Source organism: Lynx rufus, unplaced genomic scaffold (assembly GCF_022079265.1).
Source record: "Lynx rufus isolate CCGP_SWC_20201006 ecotype Redwood Valley unplaced genomic scaffold, mLynRuf1.p SCAF_8, whole genome shotgun sequence".
Lineage (NCBI taxonomy): Eukaryota > Metazoa > Chordata > Mammalia > Carnivora > Felidae > Lynx > Lynx rufus.
In genome coordinates, this window is record NW_025814896.1 from 101,644,362 (window position 1) to 101,669,732 (window position 25,371).

Sequence of the window (25,371 nt, forward strand, 5' to 3'; positions counted from 1 at the left end):
TTTCCAGAAACAACTTGGTTCCAGTATGTACTCCAAAGTCACCCCCTCCAACAGCGAGACTATTGGTTTGGCCCCTAGACCCGGATTGGCTGAAGGTTTACGCCTCGGTCAGGGATTGGAGGACGTTTGTTCCTTAGGTATACTCCGCGCCCATTGGTTCTTTTTCCCCGTTTCTGGGCGGAGTGGTTAGGGACGGTTTCCACCCTCTTGTTTACGGAGAGCGTAGTTGTAGCGCTCTGCAAGCTCCGGGGCTGTCTCCAAAGTTCCTTATTTAGCTCCTTGGACCAATTGGGTTCTTGCTCCACCCTCGCCCTCTCCCTTGCACGCTTACCCGCGTGGTACTGCCCACACCTTTAGAGCGGCGGCGCGAGCGGACGCCCGTCGCGTTCCTCCGCCCGCGCTCTCCAGGCTGCCCCCCCTCTAGTGTGCGCTTGGTACGGCCCGCGCCGCCTCTCTCCCTTGCTGGGGTGGCTGCCCCCCCCCTCGGGTCGGCGGCGCTTGGTGCCGCCCGGGAGAACCAGGTCATCGGTCGGTTTCCGTGAAAACAAAAACAATCGGCGGCGCCGCTGCGGGCAGCCGAACGCAGCGAGTGAGGACCAGGGTCGCGGGGCCGGGTGGGGAGAGCAAGCGGGAGCGGCGGCGACGCTCCCGGGGGCCGTGGGGGGGGGGGGGAAGCATGGGGCAGGCGGGCACTGGCTGCGCGGGGCTCCCCCGGCGCCGCGGCTAGCGCGCCCGCTGCCTCGGCCGCTTCAGCCGCCCGCGCCGCCCGCCTGGGGGACGAGGAGCAGGACGCGGCCTCGGCCGGGCCCGGGCCGAACGGCTGCGGATACCCGGGCGCCGGGGAGCCTGGCGCCGCCGCCGCCTCCGGGATGGATCAGTGCGTGACGGTGGAGCGCGAGCTGGAGAAGGTGCTGCACAAGTTCTCGGGCTATGGGCAGCTGTGCGAGCGCGGCCTGGAGGAGCTCATCGACTACACCGGCGGCCTCAAGCACGAGATCCTGCAGAGCCACGGTAGGGCGGCCCGGGTGGGCGCGCGGGGCAGGGCCCCGCCCCTCGGGCCCCGGCGGGCCAGCAGGGGTGCCCTCTGGAGGGCCGGGTCCCCGCCTCCCCCCGAAGCGCGGAGACCCCCCTCCTCCCCAGCCCTCTTGTGACTTTTCCTCCTGTTTCCCTCGAACCTGCCCCGACCTCGTTGTCAATTGAGAGTGAGCGCGATCCACCCGGAAACCCATCCCCGAACCGCGAGTTCCAGCCGGGTTAAACGCGTGGGTGGCCAGTCCGTGGCACCTGCAAACTGCCGCCCTCCCGAGGTGGGCGCCCCTCACCCCGCCCGGCGCTCTCGGGTTGTCCCCGCGGGCTGAAGGTGCGCTAATTGCGTTGGACCCAAGGGTCTGGGTGATAAGAGGGTCAGTGCAGGAAGCCCCTTCTTCCTCTTCCCGTGCCCCAGATCCTTGACCCAGGGACTTACTTTCCAAGTCTTTTTTTTTTTTTTTTGTCTTTCTTTTCTTTCTTTCTTTTAAAATTAGAAAGTCGAGTGTTATTCTTAGCTGCGGGTTAACAGAACAGCCGCTGCTGCAACTTCATGATTTGACTGCTGTGTGGAAGGAAGCAGCTCTTCAACTCCGCAGCAGCACAGACCTGATTCCTAGGAAGCTAGCTGAATCGAGCTGTTCAGCTCTCCTAGTGTAGCATGAGGAAGAACAGGCAACTTTCCTGAAGAAAATTGTAGCACGCGTTGTTAGTTACTTGCCTTACCTGGTCAGATTTTTACTTGTTTTCCCTTTAGAAAACATTTTCTATAGAAGGTGTTTTACCTAGATTATTTTGTTATTGCTCTAGGACCTGGGGGCAGATACTTGGCCGAAGTTAGCTTTGGAAGCTGATTGGGAAGGGTTTTGTTTTTGTTTTTTTTAATAACATTGAAGGTCTGGTACCTTTAATTGCAGTATTCATAGAGGTGATTTCTTCTGATCAAAAAAGGATTTTATTTAATGGACTTATTCAAGAGTTTGGGGCAGTGTTCTCAGCTAGGTTGAACAGAAATTTATGGAAAGGAAAGTTTGGTATTTGGGGTGAAATGCAGGACTTTGGCAGGTGACGTGAAGGCAGGGGCACCACCTGAGCTTTTTCTTCCTTCTGTGCCCTTCTTTCATGACTCCTTTCAGTTGAGAGCAAGTGCTAGCCCATGGTAAGGGAGTCCATAACATCCCATTCTGGACATGGCAGTCACTTTGGAACTCTGGAAAAGGAGCAAGCCTGCAACCATAGTGGGAATAGGAGTTAAAATATTAATACGGAAACATAAGCAGACGTAGATGGCTGCCTGTAAAGGGGGAAGTGGAGGTGGGAGTTGAGTGTGAATCCTGGGAAGGCTCTGGTGAATTTGGTTGTGGGATAAAGCGGAAGGGCTAAGGAGGATGGAGGCAAGGGCTTAATGTTTACTGGTGGCTAAAGATGCATAGTTAGAATCTGAGGGGAAAGTGAGGTCCAATATAGATCCCTGGTGTATCATTGCTACAGAGGAGAGTGAAGGAAGTCATGTAGACTGGAGGGAGGAAAGACTCCAGGGTCTAACCACACCTTGAACTCTTGGAGAGTGGAGGGCCATGGAGGAGCCAGCAGAAACAGAAAAGGGTAGGAGCTTAGAAAAAGAGAAGTTGGTCAGCTGGTATTGGGCTGTTGGGAGTCAGGGACCCTCTGTGCTTGGAGCTTCATAGAGTTCAAATAAACTAGATTAGTGGGAGTTAAGAAAACTGTGTAAACTGAAGTGTAGGGAAGCCTAAAGCTGTTTAAAGCGGTGGGAGGTGTGTGTGTGTGTGTGTGTGCCCTTGTGTGTCCACCTGCTTGTCCATCCATTCCAGGGAATCTATGTCTTGTTAAAGGCTGAAAGGAAGAGAATGAGTCAAGGGTCTAGACTTGAAGAGGTGGAAGGAGCATTTCCTTTTTAGGGACCAGGTCAGGATTGAGGGGATGGATAGGCAGAATTTGAGAGAGAAGATGAAAAGTGAAATACTTTCCTGTAAGAGAGGGGGGGATATTAATTGAAGGGGATGTGGTCGCAAGCCTCATTTTAGGGAATTTGGGACCCATCCTGGACGGATAAGATAATTGCCAGAAATTGCTGGAGCAGGAGTTTGTTTTAGACAAATTGTTTTTGCTTGGTATCAGCTAACTTTGCAAGGAATATATGTGGTCTGAGGGTATTAGCCACAGATTGTGCCATACTGTTCAAACAGTCTGACTTGGTGAATTGCCTGTGTTCCACTTTCAACCTATTTTTTACTGTCTTGTCTACCAAATTGCAGTTTGATATTGCAATTCTTTAATTTTCTTGAATTCTTTATTAATAGGAACAAGTGACTAAAGGCAGTTATGAAACATAAAAGAAAAAATAAATACTGCAAGTGCCAGGTCTAGTTTCCAAAACAGAATGGTTTTTCTTATGGTGTTCTTAGGTGTGAAGGCAAACATCATGCTTTGGTATCTGGGTTATGGTAATTTTCAAAGCAGATAATTTCTAATGTTCTTTGCTCAGGATGTGGGTATTACTTTGTATCTTAAATATACCCTTTCTAAAGTTAGGTCTACTGAAATCTGAATTTAGAACTGCATTTTCAAGTGAATGTGCTTGTCTAGGCAATTGATCTTGTGGGCTCCTGTGACATGAGAGAGGGTCTCCAATTGGGACCATCTGTCAGGGCTTTGGATCTCACTCTCTGGGGTTATTGTGATAATATTCTTGTAAGAATGTAATGTGCATAAAGTAGAATCTTGGGAACCATATGGATTCCCCAACATGGCATCATACTGATGGAGAGTAACTGTCTGATTTGGAAGTATCTTTTTGGCTACAGTCAGGGGATCAGTATAGTTTTTGAGGGTGATTTACATTTTCTTGTGTTTAGATGTCTTTTTTCTAAAGTGAGCAAACCATACTAAATGAGGACAGTTAGGATAGTTTGCGGTGGGAACTGATCATGCATAAATGAAGTTTAGTTAGGAAGCCCATTGACAACTCTTGTCCACCCTCATCACTCTTATTCCAGATTGTGAGACTGCCCAGAGGGGGCTTGCCTGGCAGATGGCCTGGCAGTAGTCCTGCAGTGAGCCCTACAATCTCTTTTCATCTGCTCTAAATTGCCTCTATATAGCCTAGAATTCTTTCATATAAACTTTCTTTAATTAACTGTTTCTTTTAAAATGCACTTTTCTTAATTCAGATACCTTTGGGAGAATAAGGTGAGGTGGATGGTCACTCACACCTGGAGGATTAGTTTGTGCTCTGCCATTTAATCCACTCCTCACCAAGTCCGGCCTGGGAGAAGGAAAAAAAAATTTTTTTTTTGATTAATTTTTTTTTTAATTTTTTTTTTCAACGTTTATTTATTTTTTTTGGGACAGAGAGAGACAGAGCATGAACGGGGGAGGGGCAGAGAGAGAGGGAGACACAGAATCGGAAACAGGCTCCAGGCTCTGAGCCATCAGCCCAGAGCCCGACGCGGGGCTCGAACTCACAGACCGCGAGATCGTGACCTGGCTGAAGTCGGACGCTTAACCGACTGCGCCACCCAGGCGCCCCTTTAATTAATTTTTTAATGGGAATGTGAGGCCTGAGACCAAGGAGTAATTTCAGAGTATAAGGCTCTGACAGATAAGTGCAGGCTTCGACTGGGTCGTGGCCAGTGTTTTGGTGGTTGAGGGGCAACATAGCAGTAACAGAAGTGCGAAGAGGCAGTAAAGAATCACAGAATACTAAACAGAAGTTCTGCCGGAGCCTGATTCATTCCTCTTCCTGGAGACTGATCGACTGTAAAGGCTTTCTTCAGGCCCTAGAACTGCCTTGGAAACCTTAGGGTGGTAGATTGCAGGATGGGAGAGTGAGCCAGAGCCTGCAGAGTGAGGTATCTGAGGTAAAAGAGATGACTGTTCACAGCACATGAAAGGTCTGTGGAAAGGAATACCATTTTTTTTTTTCAACGTTTATTTATTTTTGGGACAGAGAGAGACAGAGCATGAACGGGGGAGGGGCAGAGAGAGAGGGAGACACAGAATCGGAAACAGGCTCCAGGCTCTGAGCCATCAGCCCAGAGCCCGACGCGGGGCTCGAACTCACGGACCGCGAGATCGTGACCTGGCTGAAGTCGGACGCTTAACCGACTGCGCCACCCAGGCGCCCCAGGAATACCATTTTTTAGCGTCATTAGCCAGAAGTTCAAGGATTGTACCAAGCTCTGAGTCTTACACTTACTTTATTTAAACTTCAGGTTTGCTTAATTTCCGTAACTCTTAAGAAAGAGGAGAGCACTGGTGTCATTTAGTTGTACCAGCTTTTCAGTGAGTTCCCCCGTATGCATGAAATTTGAGCTAGTTTAGGATTCAGTATGGTTGATTCTGTTTGGTGATCATTCCTGGTGAGCCCTTGATCTTTGGGTAATGCACAAGTGGTTCTCAAACTTTACTCACACATACGCACTCTTTTTTTTTCCCAGATAGATTCATGATTTCACTTAAATAGATTTAGTCTCATTGTAGGCACTAGTATTTGTGAAGTCATTGATTTGGTGTACTAGGTATAATAAACTATTAAAAGCAAATTCATAACTATTAAAATATTGTTTCACATACAGTTAAAGTCACCATTTGCATCAATGGTATGGAAACCATACTTTGGACAACCCTTAATTAACAGTATGGATAAATGTTGGTGATTTGACTTGTGATTATTTGTATGCTTTTTAGCAGTTTTTTTCTTTTGGCAAATACATTTTGTTTCCCGCTAGCACTTCTGTTCTGGAAGGGAGAGCAAAAAAGAACTATATATCATGTTTTGCTGGTATTCTGATTTCACATTTGGTGAGTAGAGAATGGACTGAAACAATAGGGTAGCATTTATGATGTGTCTGAAGTATATTTTGGAAAATTACTATCTTTGTAAGAGTCAAAAGTGTGTAGTATTTTAAAAAATTATTTCTAGGCTATTACAGAGAGCTATAATGTAGTTTCTGAAAATGAGTCTCAGTGAATTTTCTAAATTTTAATTTTATTTGAGTAGGTAGTACGTTCAAATGGTATAAATTCAAATAATAAAAAAGGATACTCACTAAGAAATCTCCTTCCTACTCTTTCTTATTTCTGGACCACCTAGTCTTCTACCTCATAAAAAGATGCTAGCTTGCTTCCAGGAAAATTTTTAAGAAAATTCAGGGAAATGGTAATTTGTCACTATTCCTTTTTACTTTGAGGTACGGAACATGTAGTTCTACTTACTGTGATTTAAGCTTAGTATTATTGCAGTTTGCAAGCTGGTAAAGACAACTTAATTTGTAGGAGTGATCAATACATGTATTTGTTAGCTTCTAAAACTCCTTGTGTGTGTGTGAGAGAGAGAGACAGAGAGAGAGAGAGAGAGAGAGGGAGAGAGAGAGAGAGAGGGAGAGGAACAGGGAGAGGGAGGGAGGGAGAGAGGTATGACTCCTAGTAGTAAAACTCATTTAAACCATAATCGTCCATCTTTCTCGCTTCGGTGATTTAAAGAATATTTAGTTACTAGTTGCAGAACTGCTTCCAGTTTTTAAAATTTGAAGGTAATAAATGAGAAGGTAAGTAGGCAATTAAGCATGAAAGAAAAAACAAATTATGGTGGTCATGTTTTTCACTAATTTCTATGGTATGGTTTGTATCAGTAGACAGAACACAGATTCAGGGCCACATGGTAGGTATAACTTTTCATTCTAGAATTTGAGTTGTATATGTTGAAAAGTATGCTTATTTATGCACGTAAATTCTCGATGCTTTTTAGAGCCTCCCAGGGTCGAATGTGTTATGTTGAATGAATTGTTAAAGGATCAGAGTTTGGTAGAGGAATAGTTTACTTATTCAGTCTCACTCTTTGGTGTACTTGGAGTAAGCTACGGTATCTGGTCTCTCATTTGTCAGCTGAACTTTTTGCTAAATATTAACAAGATTGAGAGAATAAGGACTTTAAATTTTGAATTGAATAAAATTTGATATCTACATTTAACATCTAGTGTGGAAAGTAGCAGATAAGTAGGTCAGAAAAGTTAGGGTGGATAACAGTAGTCATTGTTCAAATACTCTAAGAGAAGAATAGAGCAGTTAAGGCACTACTTGGGCTGTTTTAGATGGTGAGAAGAATAGGTTCGTGTGGGCATTTCCAGTTAGGTTTAGAAGCAGATTTAACTTTGTCAGCCATTCCTTTCCAGGCTCTTTTAGGAGATAATTCTTTGTTATTTGGCTCATTATTCATTCATTCAATACACCAGGAGACTAGTATATTACTCAGGATTCTTTTGATTGCAAGTGGCAATCAAATAGTTTTAATTAAAGTGGGCTTTGTTGACTCATGACTAAATAGGCTGAGGTAAGGCCAGCTGGCTCCAGGACTAGAGAAGGTACCATAAGGACTGGTCTTTTTCTCTTCCTCACTCACCTGTGCTTTCCATGGTTGGCTTCATTCTCAGAGGAGCTTTCTCTACACGGAAGTTAAAGGTGGCCAATGGAGTTCATGTCATCCTTATCCTGCTAGTGATCCTAAAGACAGGAACATGCCTTTTTTCCCCTTGTATTTTCAAAAACAAAATTACCAGGGAGTGTCCGTATTGCCTTGGTAAGGGTCATAAACCTTTTCTTGAATCAGTAACAGGGGCCAGGGCATGGAGTCCATTGGCCACCTTGGGCTGTCTTTGCTTACCCTGTGTACGGAGATGTACGGCCATGTGATCATACAGAGGATAGAGTTCTAAGAAGGAAAACTTGTATCCAGACAAAAGTGATAGATGGCTATTATAGTTGAGCAGCTGCAAGTTAGACTAATAGCAATGTCCTTTGCAATGTTTTCTTGACTAGCCAAACCTTTATTTCTCAGCTTTTGTCTTGCCTCCTAACTGTAATGTTCAAACAGTTCAAATACTGAGTTGTTAGGACAACTTAATCTATAGATTAAAAAATATAATTTGGTTCATGTTACCTTTGAGAACTTACATGAAATTGCTTGTATGCTTGGCATAATAAAATCATTTTCCTAAGGTTATTTTATATCTTAAGTAGTTTCCAACCCTGGATAATAATATTTATGAAGGAGAAGCTTGCTAATACTTCTGTGATACTATCATACTAGAGTATATAGAGAAATCTCCATTGTTTCCATGTCTTAGTCTCTTAGTTGTTAGGAAAGTGAAAATGCTGTTTTAGTAAACTATTCACTTAGGACATTGAAACTGACTTGTTTTTATTTGGGGCCCTGCTTCTTCATCTGTAAAATCTTTGAAAATGACCCTAAAATGCAGTATAGGGGAGAATTCTAGAGGGTCCCGGCCCTGCGCTGTGTATTGGAGCCCCATGGTACTCTGTGTAACCCCCAGAAGTTGATAGATACCAGGGACATGATGCTCTCTAGACTGGCATTTTTTGGAAAGCTCCAAGAGTTTGTAGAAGAGTGGCATAAACATCTGTCCTTTCTCTTGGATTAGATGCTTGTCTAATGCCACAAAGAACAGAGACTAGAATCTCCAGCAAGACCTGAAGCTTTTAGAAATAATAGTTTCGCCTTATTTGGGTTTGGTGATAGTATGGCTGAGCTCAGAGTAGTTCTTAGGTAGCCTTGTCCTGGGAGTCCATAAGACTGTATTGCAAAGTCTTTTAACACCTAACATTGAGCCTGAATGGTAATTTCTTCTCATTTTGGGGCACAGTGTCTGGCTGTGTGTTATCTTTGAAGAGTTTGCTCTATCTGTGGGATCTATATAGATTCAGTATCTTATTGTTTTTTTTTTAACTTTTAAATTTCATTTAAATCCAGGTTAGCTAACACATGGTATAATAATGAACTTATTAGTGATTATGTGAAGGTATTCAAGAGGAGATAAGGAGTGATTTAAAAGAAGGATTATACATGGCTTTAGCCCTCTAGGAACTTGGAGGCTAGTTAGGGAGATAGAAGATGAGAAGATGAGTCTGCCACTTGGAGAGTAGACCATGAAATATTGTCCTTGAGCTAGGGAGATCTGGGTTTGAGTGTTTGCCACTTTGCTGAGTAGTTTTATAATTTTACTTAACCTATTTCCTCTTCAGTAAACTGGTAAGTTACATTGCAAGAGTTACGGGAATTAAATAGTCAATAGGTATAAACTGGCTTTAAAATCTGTGAAACAGGGTGTATTATTTTTAAGATCAGTGCCCCCCCCCCTTTTTTTTCTAGGTCTGTGCCTTTAAGTAGTGTTAAGCACTGTCTTAATTAAGACATTTTGACTATTAGGTATCTTTTTTAACTGGTGTATGTTAGCTACCATTCTGTGCCCAGTGGTCTGCCTGTAACACCATAAGGAATATTCAAAAGGTATAAGAAACAATCTTCAAGGAACTTTGGTTGGCTAATGAGACCAGACATGTACATTTGAGAGGGCAAAAGAAAGTCATGGTCTTGGCACAGTATAACAGTGATTCTGGTTGGTATAAATACTAGCAGTTCAGAGAAATGGGAGGAGAAGAAACCTTTAGAAAGAATGGCTGGGGGTGGGGGGTTGTTATTTCACTTGAGTTTCAGAGCACCTGGTCAATAGTTACTAATGGCCAATTATATATATATGTGGGACTAGGCTAACTCTTGTGGGGGTTAACAAAGGACAAGGAATCGTTCTCGTGCTCTAAGAACTTTCTGTCTAGTTAGGGAGATGACATTGGTGTGTTTTTAACAAACAGTGCCCTATAATGCAAGGCCATGTATATTGGCCAATGTTGATTGAGTGGTACTGGCAAGAAGGGGTGGGATTTGAAACCAAGTCTTCTAACCTGTCAAGTTTCAGTAACAGAGATTGAATGTGGATAGTAGGAAGGTAGGACAAAGTGCCAGGAGTGGAGGTTGGCAAGAAAAAAGATGCAGAAGAATGAGAATACAAGAGGCATTCTGGGAACAAGGAAGGACCAGGGTGGGGAGAAATAGAATAAAGAATTAAAATTGGAATCAGGGTTTACAGACTCTTAGATGCCAGGGAAAGTAGTGTAGTAGACTGAGAAGACCTTGAATGACTTGGGTGGGTGGTACATTTCGAACAGGGACTGGGCAGGGACTTGATCGGAGACTTAGCAGCATTTAGGTTGACTGGAGTTGGGAGTGCAGTTTGGCTACAGGCAAGATGACTAGTTAAGTGCCAACTTAGATCTGAGGAAAGAGGGACCTGTCTTTGGGTAGTGGTGGTAGAGATTGTAAAGGGACCCATGCATGGGATCTCCTGAGGGAAAGAATTGCCAGGACTCGGTGCATGGATGCAGTCTGGCAGAATGGGAGAGAAGGGTTGGAAAAATCAAAGGTTAATCTAAGGTTTGAGCATGAGTGAGAGGTAGACAGTTATGGAACTAAGAAGAAAATAGGAAGTTTATGAGAGAGAAAGGTGGAAATTTGAGTTTGATTTTTTAAGTATGAAGTTTCACATTTAAAGACTAAAAGAAACTTGATCTGGTTCAGTCATTCATTTCAGAGATAAATAAGGAGATGGTTAGAGATTAATTCTATTTTGAATTAGAAGGGAGTGAACAGGCTCCATAAAGTGGGACTGTCTCACAGACATTTCAAACCTGGTGCTTTGTGTCTCTTTTTTTTTCGGTCATCTCTCTCAGTCTTGCCTCATTGTGTATTTTTGAAGTCTTCCCTTTCTTCCCTATGCCACTCATTTTGATCTAGCTCTCTGCTCTAGGAGCACTATTAGTCTGTACCATGTAATTTCATTTTTAAATATAAAATCCCCCCCTCCCCCCATGGTTGGTTTTGCAGCACACTAGGCCGCGATTTGCTGCACTGGATCAAAACACACCTGTCTGAACCTTTATTTTGTTCTGAAAGGTCAGGGTTGACCCCCAAAATACTGTACTTTGTAGATTTACCACCAATTAATATACTGAAAATTGTTTTCAGTGTATACTGCCCCTAGAAACAAAAAAGGGTGTGTTCTATTTGTGCCTTCCCCTTCCTCCTTTGAGTGAATCTCTGTGAGCAGCTGCTGGGCCTTAGGTGCTGAGGTAGCTCTTAAGAAGCCCCAAACTCCAATAGGCCACAATTTAGTTTGCTACTCACAGTATGAAACAGTCCTTTTGTTGTTTTTTAAATACAAACCTTACCTTTTCAGGATTCCAGTTTTTCTATTTTAATATTTTACAAGTAGATTCATGTTCACCTTGCCAGTGACTTTTTTTTGTTTGGTTTTAAATGCTTTATTTACTTATTTTGAGAGAGGGAGAGAGGGAGAGAGAGAATCCCAAGCAGGCTCTGTACTGTCAACACAGAGCCTGGCGCTGGGCTCCATCCCACAAACCGTGAGATCATGACTTGAGCTGAAATCAAAGAGGCCTTTAACCAACTGAGCCACCCAGATGGCCCTTTTCAGTGACTTCTTTAGAATCAATCTTAGACCATTTTACTCTTTCTCTTTTATTCCCATCCTAAATTTCTTAATCTGTCTAAAATACTTGATCTGTACCTTGAACACTACTGACATGGGTATTCTGCACTCAGTAAATTGACTCTGAATGTCATGGTTCTCCCTTTTGACTTTAGTGTTTTGTTGTTGTTGTTGTTGCTGTTGTTTTCTGTTTTGTCTTTGTCTAGTCTCATTTTGTTTATTTTAAGGTATTAAGACTTTTAAAAATAAGAGTGGTATAATGTAATGGGATAATGTAGCATTTTTTGCCCCCTTACAGCCTTCTTTTGACTTTTTTTATTTTAATATTTTTTAAGGAACTAAACTAGAATGAATTCTGGGGTATAGCTCTATGAGGTCTGGGTTTTCATTTAGACACAGTTATGTTGACTAAATGAATTATGTTTACTAAGTGGATTTCTTTGTATTTATATAAAAACTTGTGTGCCATTTTGCTTTCCAGTTAATTCCAAATTTAAGATCTCTGTCCATTTTATGAAGTGAAATTAACTTTTAATAATGCAAAGGAGCTCAAATGCAATATATATAATATTTATAAACTTGGATATTTAAATTTTTTTCTGCCTCCATGATATTGATAAGATTGTAAAGTCAAGTCTTCGTGATTTCTGGGGAATGCTACTATTTGCTTCTATCAAAATATTGTAGTCCTAGGTGGTAAGGTTTTCAGCCGTTTTGGACATCTGAGTAATCATCATAGTAGTCACCTTCCTGTGTTGTGCCTCACCACTTTTTTATAGAATGCTCTTAATTATAGTCTCATGTGTTGGACTCTTAGGCAGCATGCACTGCATAGTGTAATTGACACCTTTAAGCTGCCTTTTACAGACCAAATTAGAACTTTTAATTATCTGTCCATGAGCAGACATATCAAGCCACACCATTATAGTGCTGCCTACCAACAAGCTGTTTATCTTTCTTTAACAGTATGTGCAATTATTTGAGGGTTTTTTTTTCCTCCTGATACCATAAAAATAAATGGCAAACAAATTGAAAATGTAAACACTGAGTAGGGATGAGAACATAGCTTTCAATCATCTTTGTCTTGATTGTATTAGATTAGCCAAAGTGATGAGTAAATCTTGTCACATAGTTGGACCTATGGTTGTCTTAAGCCATGTGATTAGTACTGAAGGGAAATAATTGAACAAATAAATGTAAAAAATGATAGACTGCATTGAAAAGTTATTTATAAAAACCAAGGTATAAATAGGAATTTATAATTTTTCCCTTTGTGGGAACAGGGCACTCTTAATTGTGTAAGTTTGTCCTGCCTTCCTACATTTTGACTTGGGGTGTACTTTTATAGGAACATGTATCTACTAAAGTTGAAATGTGTTTCATTTTTTCGACACACCGTGGCATGATTTTGTTTTACAAACACAAACTGACTCAGACACAAGCCTGTTAATTTTTTTCCAAGTCTTTACGTACTTATTTAAGGTTTTTGAGGGGAGGGATTGGTCATTATCTGGAAAGGGGAAGGTGCTTACAACTGTGGGGACTTTATTCTATGAATGTGTTTTGTTTGGAAATTTGTGGTGTGTGTGTGTGTGTGTGTGTGTGTGTGTGTGTCTGTTTATTTATTTGGTATTTGGAAAATTTAAGCCGTAATGCTATTGTGTAGTATGCACTAAACATCCTGGAAGGAAGTGGAAGGTGAGTGAGCTGCTGAGTGTGACACTGCCTGCAGTTTCAGAGGGAGTTAGTTCAGAGTATGTCATAGTGCCAGGAGTCTCCAGTGCTGGGCTTGAAAATTAGAATATGTAATACATAATTTTTAGGGGCCCTTGGCTGGCTCGGTCAGTAGAGCATGTGACTTTCGATCTTGGGGTCGTAAGATAGAGCCCCACGTTGGGCATGGAGCCTTCTTAAATAAAAAAAAATATATATATTATTTTTCTATTCCTTTGGTAAATAGTTATTGGATGCCTAATATATGTCAGTTACCATGCTAAACACTGGAGATTAAGCAATCGAGTTTCCGGTCTTCAAGTAATTTCATGGGGGTGATAGACAAATATTTACAATTAAGTCTGAAACTCTGATAGGGAAGTACAGGATGCTGTGGAAACAAACATTTTTCTAGTTTATTTCTGTGAAACTAATGGACATAAATCTTGAAATCGCTAGACAGTAAATGAAGCCCAAGGCAGAGCTTGAAGTCATAGCTGTGCTCTATTAAAAAAAATGATTTAGGGGGCGCCTGGGTGGCGCAGTCGGTTAAGCGTCCGACTTCAGCCAGGTCACGATCTCGCGGTCCGTGAGTTCGAGCCCCGCGTCAGGCTCTGGGCTGATGGCTCGGAGCCTGGAGCCTGTTTCCGATTCTGTGTCTCCCTCTCTCTCTGCCCCTCCCCCGTTCATGCTCTGTCTCTCTCTGTCCCAAAAATAAATAAAAACGTTGAAAAAAATTAAAAAAAAAAATGATTTAGGAGTTCACTCAGATATGTTTAATTTAGTTTGTCTGATTTTGGAAGAGACTATGATTATTCTAGTTTCTGAGAGTATCATTCTATTGTATTGAAAGACCAACCGTGTGTGTTGGTTCTTTGTTTGGATTTAAAATCTCTTATGGATGTACCAATTATTTTATCTGTTGAATTAAATAATGATAAAAGTAATTTTAGGGGTGCTTTGGTGGCTCAGTCAGTTGAGCATTTGACTCTTGATTTTGGCTCAGGTCCTGATTCTAGGATTGTGGTATTGAGCCCTGAGTTGGACTCCACACTGAGCATGGAACCTGCTTAAGATTCTTTCTCTCCCCTGCTTTCTCTTGCTCTAAAATTAAAAAAAAATAAAAATTGTAAAAAGTACTTTTGTGGTACAGCCACTTTGGAAGACAGCTTGGCAATTTCTTACAAAAGTAAACACTACTCTTACTATGAAATGCAGCAATCGTGCACCTTGGTATTTACCCAAAGGAGTTGAAAACATGTCCATACAAAAACCTTCACAGACTGTTTATAGTAGCTTTTAATTCATAACTGCCAAAACTTGGAAGCAACCAAGATGTTCTTTAGTTAGGTGAATGGCTAAAGTGCAGTACATGCAGATAATGTAATATTATTCATTGCTGAAAAGAAAGGATCAAGCCATGAAAAGACATGGAGGAACCTTAAAAATGCGTATTACCAGATGAAAAGCCAATCTGAAAATGCTACATGCTATGTGATTCCAACTATCTAACCTTCTGAGGAAGGGAAACCTATGGAAGGAGACAAAAGAATTAGTGCTTGCCAGGGGTGGGGTGGAGGAGAGAGATGAAGAGGCAGAGCACAGAGGATTTTTAGGGCAGTAAAAATACTCTGCATGATACCATAGTGAGGGATATATGCTCTTACACATTTGTCAAAACCCACAGGTGCAACACCAATGGTGAACGCTACAGTAACTGTGGACTTTGGGTGATAATGATGTGTCGGTATAGGTTCATCCTTGGTTTAAAAATAAAGTACGTTTCCGGGCGCCTGGGTGGCTCAGTCGGTTAAGCAGCCGACTTCGGCTCAGGTCATGATCTCGCGGTCCATGAGTTCGAGCCCCGCGTCGGGCTCTGTGCTGACAGCTCAGAGCCTGGAGCCTGTTTCAGATTCTGTGTCTCCCTCTTGCTGACCCTCCCCTGTTCATGCTCTGTCTCTCTCTGTCTCAAAAATAAATAAAACGTTAAAAAAAAATTAAAAAAAAATAAAAATAAAGTACATTTCAGGTGGGGGATGTTGATAATGGAAGAGGCTGTGCATGCATAGGGGCAAGGTGAAAATGGGGAATCTCTGTGTGCCCTCAATTTTGTTGTAAACCTAAAACTGCTCTAAAAAAAACAGTCTTAAAAAAATACTTTTGGTCACTGTAAGTAATGAGCACTGCCTCAGAACTATTTCTTTTATGCTTGTGCATGGGGCTTGAGTCCAAAGAGGTTTACTGCATGGAAAGACAGTTGGCACAGGACGTCATTCTGGGTAAAAAGTGACCCTTGCAGTGGCCAGTCGGGGTTCTAACATATACTTTCACATCCAGTTTAGTTATGGTAAAGATGGTTGTCACAGTAATCCTCCCACTTTATTTCTAGGAACTAAATCCAATTAGATTTCTTTCACAGAAAGGTTCTCCTAGAAGCAGGTTTCGTTTTAAGACAGAGAAATCAGAAGAACATTAGAACTCTCCCTTTAGGACTTAGAGGTTTGGTCTCAGTCAATTTGATTATTATAGTGATTTCTAAACCTGTTTTTACCTTTGGCTGCTTTCCACTAAATCCATTTGAAAATGCATTAGTGGAATCTTTCTCTTTGAACAGGGCTTTCCCAGGGTTCTCTTTCAGATTATTCCATTGTACTTTTCCTACACTTCCAAATACATTGTAGAAATTATTTTTCCTTGGGGCATACTGAAAACTCTGTGTTTATTAATTGACCTTATGCTACTAGTGTCTGTCATTTATAAACTTGAAAAACAAAAAGTGGAGGGTCTTGTAGATGGTAAAGGAAAAAAAAAGATGACAAAGGCACCAAACTTCAGACATTTAAGTTGCTGAGATTGGAAAATGATGGATTTCAAGATTGGGGCTTGGAAGTTCAATTGGTAAATTCCAGATGACCTCTATCCTCTGCTGTGGTCTTTGCCGTTTTGTTCTTTAACCTTTTGTTTACTTTGCTGTCTACTGAGTGTAGGGAAAAAAAAAATATGATAGAATGGATAGGACTTACAGCTTGCATTTGTAAGATTTTTAAAATTGAAAAATAGTTCACATACCATAAAAGTCACCCTTTTAAAGGGTATGATTCACTCACTGCCTGTCAGTATGTTCAGAGATGTGCACCCATTACCGTTATCTAATCCCAGAACATTTTCATCACTCCGAAAAGAAACCTCATACTTATTAACAGTCATTCCTCATTCTACTCTTCCCCAGCCTCTGGCCCCCATGAATCTACTTCTGTCCATGGATTTGGAGATTTCATATAAATAGAACCACACAATGTATGGCCTTTTGTGTCTGGCTTATTTCAGTTAACACAGTGTTTTTGAAGTTCATCCGTGTTGTATGTATTAGTGCTCCATTCCTTATGGCTAAATAATATTCCGTTTTATGGATATGCCCCACTTATCTATTCATCATTTGGACATTTGGATTGACTCCACTTCTTGGTTAGTATGAATAATGCTGCTGTGAACATTCATGTACAAACTTATGTGTGGACCTCTGTGTTCATTTCTCTTGGGTATGTACCTCAGAGTGGAATTCCTGGATCATACAGTAACTCTTTAACTTTCTGAGGAACTGTCAAACTGTTTTTTTCAGTGCTACACCATTTTACAGCCACCAGCAATATATGAGGGTTCTAAGTTTTCCGCATCCTCCCCAACGCTTCTTGTTGTCCATCTTTTTCATCATAGCTATCTCAGTAGGAGTGAAGTAGTTTCTCATTGTAGTTTTGATTTGCATTTTTCTTTTGACTAATGATGTTGAGCATCTTTTCCTGTTTTTATGGTGTTTTGTCTTATTCTCTCTGGGAAGAAAATGTCTATTAAAATTCTTTGCCCACTTTTAAATTGGGTTGTCTTGTAAGGTTCTAACAGTTCTTTATATATTCTGGATACTAGGCCCATATCTGACATATGACTTGTAAATGTTTTTTCCCATTCTGTGGATTATCTTTTCACTTTCTTGGTAGTATTTGGAGCACAAGAGTTTTTAGTTTTGGTAAAGGCCAACTGAACAAATGAAGGAATTAAGTAATTAATTTATCTGTCTGGTTTTTTTTGTTGTTGTTGCTTGTGCTTTTGGTATAATGTCTAGGAAGCCATTGCTCAATCCAAGGTCGAGAATGCTCTTATTCTCTTCTAGGTATTTGATCGTTTTGGCTTTTATATTTAGATCTTCATTCCATTTTGAGTTAATTTTTGTATATGGTATGATTCTTTTGCATGTCTGGTTATTCCAGCACCATTTGTTGAATATGGCATTCTTTTTAACTGTTTTTTTCTCTCTGCCATCAATCCAAATACTTACATTAATAGTGCATGAAACTGCAAGACAATAGGATAAGACTGGAATACACAGTTAACAATAAGAATCTGTCTTTCCTTCAGGACTTGTATCTAATTGAGATGGATGATGGGATTATACATAAAATTGTTGAGTGGGATATGATTCAGTGCCAGAGGAATGGTGGAGAGAACAGAATTCATTAGGAATTGAGAAGACTGAGTGAATCGGTGAACAGAGAGATTTATAGAGGAGATGAAGCTATTGACGTTAGGTAAGGTTTAGATACAGAAATGGCCACAGTAGAGCTACTGAAGCAGTTAGATTCTTTTGGTTCAAGGTATGTATGGGATACCTTTTAGACAGATTTTGAAATTTTCCTGAATTTCCAGGTCTTCTCTTAGCTTAAATTATGTTACTAGATGTTGGAAGCACCTGATACATACTTCGTATAATTGTAAATAGAGATCAGGGCAATTTATTTTGGCCACATCATACTGGATTGCTTACCTTATGGACACTATTTTCTGTCTGCTTATCGTTTTTACTTCTCTCAGTGGTTGTCACTGAACCAAACATATTCCCTTCTTCATAGTGCCTAGAAGTCCCTAGGTTTGGTTTTTTCCCTCCCTCCCTCTTTCCCCTTTCCTTTCCTTTCCTTTCCTTTCCTTTCCTTTCCTTTCCTTTCCCCTCCCCCTTCCTTCTTCCCCCTTCCCCCTTACCCTTTCCCCCTTCCCCCTTATCTCTTTCCTTTAATTTTGAGAGAGACGGGACAGAGAGAATCCCAACCAGGCTCTGAACCGTCAGCATAGGATCATGATCTGAGGCAAAATCAAGACTCAGACACTCAACCAACTAAGCCATGCAGATGCCCCTTCTAGGTTTCTTTTCTTGAAACTTGAGAGAAACTGTTCTTGTCATGGTCACTCTTAACTTCCACATTATAAATCCAGTGGTCAGCTCTTAGTCCACATCTTACTTAACATAGCAGAGCATTTAATACACTTGGTTACTTCTTCCTCCTTGACACATTTTCTTTACTTGGCTTCCCCAGCACCATACTTGATTTTTCTCCTACATCACAGTGTTTCAGTTAGTCTCCTCTTCCAGTTTGACTTTATCGTGGTCTTATAAACTTGGAGTTTCCAGGACTCTTGTCTTTTACTACTTCTTTGTGTCTGTACTAATTCTTTTGATGATTTCATTGATTTAGCCTCATGGCTTTAAGTATCATCTACATGCCAGTGACTCACAAGTTTATATATCCAGCCCTGTTTTTGCTCTTGAACTCCAAGTTTGTATGTCTAACTCCTCCTCATGTGCACTGAAGTGACTACTCACATATGAAATTTAACAAGCTGAAACTGAACTCTATCTCTTCTTCCTCTCATACCTGCTCAGCTTTTCATCTGTATTATTCTAATTGAAGACAACTCCATCTTTCCAGTTGACTTAAGCTAAAAAGTTTAGAGTCATCTGTAAGTCCTTTTCTTTCCTCATACTTAAGTCAGGAAATCCTGTTGGCTTTATCATCAAAATATATCCAGAATCCAGCCACTTCTCACCACCTCCACGTCTAACACCCTGGGCTGAGCCACTGTCCTCTCATCTAGAATGCTGCCCCAGCCTCCTAACTACTCTTCCTGCTTCTGTTCTTCTACTCCTGTCCTGAGCCAGAATGGCCATACTAAAATGTGTCAGTTTTTGTACCTGCTCTGTTCAAAACCTTGCAGTGGATATCCCTTTCACTCAAAATAAAGTCTAAGAAGCCTTTTATAATGCCAAAAAGGCCCTGCAAGATCAGGACCCCGTAATCTTTTAAACATTTTCTCCTCTTTTTCTTTGCCAGACATCTACTTTAGCCACACTGGCTTCTTTGCTGTTCCTTGAATAATCTAGGATATTTCTGTAAGGGCTTTTGCTCCCTCTGCCTGGAATGCTTTCCCCTGAAGGAGAGGAAAAAGAATTGTTCCTCTAACCTTGTGAGTTCTTGGCTGAGACCCCTGTAATAAAAGGCAGATTAGCAAGACAGGGGCGCCTGGGTGGCGCAGTCGGTTAAGTGTCCGACTTCAGCCAGGTCACGATCTCGCGGTCCGTGAGTTCGAGCCCCGCGTCAGGCTCTGTGCTGACTGCTCAGAGCCTGGAGCCTGTTTCCGATTCTGTGTCTCCCTCTCTCTCTGCCCCTCCCCCGTTCATGCTCTGTCTCTCTCTGTCCCAAAAATAAATAAACGTTGAAAAAAAAAAAAAATTAAAAAAAAAGGCAGATTAGCAAGAGAAAAACAGTTTGTTAACATATATACCTCGTACACGTGGGAGGTTCCCGGAGAAAAATGAGCAAGTCAAAAAGGTGGCTTAGAGTTCAGGAAAGGTGTGGGGAGACCAGTTTATCAGGAAAAGCACAGTAAGAGTAAAGTTTGTTACTCAGATATAAATCTGAGCCTTCTTCATTGATAGGTTTCTTATGATTTAGTGCCATTTCTTCTTTTCGAGGTATAGAGAGGGAGACATTCTTACTGATGGAGATTTCTAAATGTAAATTTCCCTTACAAAAGGGTAACTTTTACTGTTTTCAGAGTTTTTCCTGCATCTGCTGTTTCTCACAATAATATGCTCAAAATAATCCTTATGCCAAAGAAGCTAATTTTAGGGTGGCAGATATGCTGCCCTTCAACCCCCACAGTAGCCCCAAGGCTGGTTCCCTCATTTCTTTCAAGTATTTACTCAGATACCACTTTCTCAGTGAGGCCTATAATGTCCACTCTGTTTAAGATTGTGATTGTTCAGCTCAAATGCACTCCCCATCTCTTCTACACAACTTTTTCTCCCCCAGTAGCATATATCATCTTTTGTCATACTGTATATAATTGATACTTTGTGGTGTTTATCTTGCTCACCAGAAGGTACGTTTTAAGGCAGCCTAGGTACTTGATGGTGGTACTTGATGGTTTTGCGTCACTGCTATACCTGTCACGTAATGAGTTCTCTATAAATATTTGTTGAATAAATGAACATCCTAGGACTACTGTAGTTTTGGGGTTGTTCTTGTTCGGATTCTTGGGCCCCATCCCAGAGCTCTTGAATTAGAAACTGGGGGGGGGGGGGTCAACTCTTTTGTTTTAACTAGACCTTCAGGTGATTCTGATGTAAATTGCAGTTTAAGAATCACTGTTATAGTGAGTAGGGGTTTAGAAGCCAGGCCTGTTACTCACAGGTGGGGATATGTAGATAGATGAGGTAATTGACAACATGACTCAGTTTGTTCTCTCTCTTCCTCCCATCTTCTTTTCCTCCCTTTTTCCTGAGGAGGTAGCACTGGGAAAGAGGATTTAAATTCTAGTAACTTTCCGTTGATTTGTCATGTGTATCAAGGTCCCCAAGACCACCTTTAGATTCCAGTGATCACTAGGAAGACACATAGGACTCAGCATGTAGTCACACTCATGGCTAAGGTTTATTATATAGCAAGAGGGTACAAAGCAAAATCAACCAAGGGAAAAGGCTCATGGGGCAAAGTCCAGAGGAAACCAGGAGAAAATTTCCAAGAGTCCTCTCTCAGTGTAGTGTCACACAGGCAGGGCACATTTAATTCCTCTGACATCAAATTGTAGCAAGTTTGAAGTGTTGTCTACCAGGGAAGCTCTCTAGAGAGGTAGTGCTCAGGGTGTTTATTGGGGACTGGTCATATAGGCACTCTCTGCCTTAGCGTATAGCGTAATTCTAGACTCCCATAAGGAAAGCAGGAATTCATCATAAACCACATTGTATACACTTTAGGGCACAGTAAGCCTCTGTTATCAGGTAGGGTGGTGGGAACCCTTATAAGAATGGCTCACTGTGCCTTATACATGGGGATATGATAACTTTTTCTGCTATGTTCATGCCTTTCAACATGGTATCCAAAGAAGTTTGTTGGGTTTTTTTCTATCTTTCATATAGAATATAAAGCATTTGGACTAAATAATCTCTTCAGGAAATTTAGTAACGATGAAACTGTTTTGAGAATAATTTGAACAGTTTACTTTAAGTGGATTGAATAACTGAGTTTATTCACTTAGACATATTTTTTGAAAAATGCCTTGGCAGTATTATTCACAGTCTGTGCTATTTTGGTAATTACAAAAGTGGTTTATTTCCTAGTAAAGTTTTCTTATTTATTCCAAAAAATAAATTAAGATAGCTTTCTTAGCATTCACTTGAAAAATGTTATCTGTGAGTGTGACCATCTGCTTCAAAGCAGATATTTGTTTTTCTTCACTTTTCTTCCAACTCTCATGTTCTAAAGGGCCCATTTGAAATTTGCTGTCTTTTGGGTTTGCTTTCATGAGTAACCAATCTTCCTTCTTTCTTTTCTTTCTTTCTTTCATTTTTATAGGCCAAGATGCTGAATTATCAGGGACACTTTCACTTGTTTTGACACAGTGCTGTAAAAGAATAAAGGATACTGTTCAAAAATTGGCCTCAGACCACAAAGACATCCACAGCAGTGTTTCTCGGGTTGGAAAAGCCATTGATAAGGTATGGTGTTGAAGGAAGTGTTTGAGATTTTTAAAAAGCATCCTTCATCTCCTGTCACTGCTTTGATAACATTTGCTTTCTCCAATTATTTTATGCTTGCTTTTAACAACTTCTGCAGATCTGGTTTTATTATGTTATTCTTAAAGTTTTCTGTTGATATTTAAAAAAAGAAAAAGAAAAATACAGCAAACCTTCTTACAGCCTTGTTGTTTATCCATTTGCTTGTATGATTGCAGTTCCTAGTATCATGATGAGTAAATTTACAAAGAAATTTTAGCTACTATGAGGGAGTGTGTTTACAGGGGTAACTTTTCCTACTTCCTGAGTAGTTCCCTGGCTGTGTCTCTCTTATGGGGCAGTTAGAATAACACCCTTGCATCCGTCTCCCCTGCATCATCCTAACTGTTGTCTTCCTGTGGACATGCTAGCTGCTTTTCTCCAGTGTTGTGTTCTGTGTGAGTGAGTGGGTTGGTTGCTAGCCGGCAGGGCCAGTTATTTCTGTTGGGTGATTGTTCCAGTGACATCTCTTGAATCTTCCTTATAAGCAGTTATTTTTAGCACTGGACCACTTTTGCCTTTGGAGTTCATAGTCCTAGTGGGGCCTAAGAGAAGAGGTATAAGGTTACTATGTGATACCCCTGACTACATCAGCCATTGGGGAGTTTGTAACTGGTTATGGACGTTTTTGTTGACCCATTGTAAACTTCTGGGAAGGTGGGAAGAACTTTTGGGAAGAGCTTTTTGTAGCAAAAGCAGTCCTATGAGTTGCTTAGTTTGTATGTAAGAGAGCTAATAGCTATGATGTAGGTGGAAACTCATGGAATCCGGAGAGTGGCTTTGTCTAACTCATGGGTAAACCTAGCTGTTAGAAATTACCCTATAAAGCAGTAGTATTGAAGGGCTAGACCAGGCAGCCTGAGGCAGAACTATATGCTTCTAAGGAGATAGATCTCTTTAACTGGTAGGTACAGTGTGGCAGGACTGTGTGTGGCAGAGGCTCTCGGGATTGTTTGGGTAGCTGTGGTTTACAGAAGTGTTAGCGCCCTTTCAGAGAGCTTTTGCCACTATCGTAGTGCTGAGGGCTTCAACTCAGCAAACGAGGCCAGAGAAGTAGTGTTGGCAGCAGCAGCCCCATTTTGGGTTAGTGATGGCATTTGCTAGCAAAGGCTGGGAAGGCAGTGAGTATTCTCTGAAATAGCTTTGAGGTTGTGATGCCTATTTGGTGACTCCAAGTGAGTGAACACAGCATTGGAAGTGGCTTTGGCATTAGACTTTTTGGGGGCTATGGGATTGGAAGTCTTCAGTTGGCCTGTACTGGCTTAAGTACTTACTGGAATGGTGATGGGGCCTTTAGAGAGAATCTTAAATCACTGTGGGTGAGGAACCTTCAGTTTCTCTAGGTAGAGTAACTACTGGTGGTATTTAGGAAGCTTCAGGTTTTGGTGGCTGACAGTGGTCAAGGCAATCTAATGGTTCTGATGGTTCAAACCTAGAGGTTGGAGGTTCCTAGACGTTCCAGGAGGCATCTGCTTGACCATCAGGCTGCCTGTAGTTATGACAGAGTGGGGGGAGAGTAAGACCAGAAGATGGCCATGACAGTGACAACAGCTGAGGTTTTCACAGCCAATCAGAGAAAGAATCTGAGAAGAGATCTGAGAATCGGGAGAGGTGAGGATGGCCTCAGCAGCCATAGCTCAAGTACTTGGACTGCTGGCCCCTAGGATCTGGAGCATTTGGGCCAGTAATTCACTAGCTCTGTATTCTACCACTGACAGGGTGACCACCTGTCCTCATTTCCTAGATTGTGCCTGTTGTCCTGTCATGATTATCAGAATCCTCTTCTTAATTCTTGTTCCTCAGCTATCAGTGAATTGGGAAGTGTGTCTTCCTTCTGATCCACCAGGTCTTTACAAATATTCATAATGCTTGTCAGATATTTTGGCTAATCTTTGAGACAAAACATTTAAGTGTATTTGGTACTAGAAACAAAAGTGTCCCTTTTTGTTTGGGACAAACAAACATGGATACCCAGGGAATGCATGAGGAGTAATCTACGTTCTGGCTTTTTTGGTGGGGATGTGTTTCAGGTGGATATTCCTAGTTATATATTTTAATTTACTCATTTCTCTTTTGAGGACATTTTTTTTCATGTATGTGGAAGTTATAAGGGCTTTTTCAAGTAAAAAAAAATTTTTTTTTTTGTTGTAGCTTTATGTTGCTGTGAAAGTAGTTTAGGTTCTAGGTGACCTGGATTCCAGATTCTTCTGACCCTGACCCGTCCTATGAAACTACATTGTTAGGTTGATATTGATAACTGTTGAATTATAGTCCTGGGGCACAGAAGAAAGCCTGGATCTTTTAGCCCACTTCTCTAACATGTTTCACTGCATTTTCTCCTTCCCTCCCCCTTTTTCGGGGTGGGAGTATCTGCTTGGCCTCAGCTGTAGGAAGCTGTTACCCCACTAGAACGAACCAGACATTGTGCTTCCCGCATACATAAGGAATTCTGTGTAGGCTGTTGTAGAAGATTCCACTGACTTGTAAAGTCTTCCTTTTCTTTTAGCTTAGATCTGGTAAATAAATCTGTACAAGCTTCCAGGGCCACCTGTTGTAACAGGGCAGGGTGGACTCCTTTGGGCTGGCGGTGAGCAAACAGGATGAAGCTGAAGCCATTGTGGCACAAGCCTTTAAGTACCACAAACAGACTTGAGTAATGAACTGGAATGCTGTGAAGCAGCCTGTGAACACCATGTTATGGACACATTTTTCCACCCTGCCAAGAGGAGGACAGAGAAGCTGGTGACTCCTTTATGAGCAGGCTGGTTTTGAGTGAGGAACATGAGTAAATTTTTGACATGCTTGATGATTTTTTTTCCTTTAATGTTTTAAAGCTTGTTTTAAAGTTCTTTAGTCATCACTTAAAGTAAGCAGAAAAGAAGTTTGTGGCATTAGCTAAGGCACTTTCTGGCTTTTAATTATTGTGAACATAAAAAATTATTGAAGATTTCTGCCTTAATGTGTTGACTCTTTTCAGATGCCCACAGTATGATCACTATTTAAAATAAATAGTATCAGCCATTGGGTTCTGTGGCAAATTATTTTTAGTAAAAACAATGTGTTGGGCTATTTCTTATTTCCTTTCCCATTTTAAGAACATCTAGAGTTCTCTCCTGCTTAGGGCATTTACTTTAGTGTTTTACTTAGTCTTTTGGCTTTTTTTTTTTTTTTTTTTTTTAGTTTACTTCCTAAGTAAGAAAAAATAAAACCATTACTGCTTTAGATATGTGATTACTGCTTTAGGGGTGTGTGTGTGTGTGTGTGTGTGTGTGTGTGTGTGTGTGTGTGTGTCAGTATTAAAATAAATAGTGTTAAGATTTGAAATTGTCTGAAATTTGCTGTGGGATAATTGAAAGCAAAATACATAGTCCA

The 25,371-nt window shown here is 41.3% G+C and overlaps 1 protein-coding gene across 5 annotated transcripts in view; it reads left to right on the forward strand.

Annotated features, from left to right (window-relative positions):
* Window positions 1-709: 709 nt before the first annotated feature.
* RMND5A (required for meiotic nuclear division 5 homolog A) overlaps window positions 710-25,371 on the forward strand; it is a 70,347-nt gene continuing 45,685 nt past the window's right edge. For 2 of the 5 annotated variants that reach the window (XM_047069668.1, XM_047069669.1), the window contains exons 1-2: window positions 730-1,011; window positions 21,800-21,942. In XM_047069668.1, coding sequence (XP_046925624.1) covers window positions 870-1,011; window positions 21,800-21,942 — 285 coding nt within the window. In that variant the 5' untranslated portion in view covers window positions 730-869. Of the gene's footprint in view, window positions 1,012-21,799; window positions 21,943-25,371 lie in introns of all 5 variants that reach the window. The other 3 variants (XM_047069671.1, XM_047069670.1, XM_047069673.1) reach the window with 3 other exon arrangements.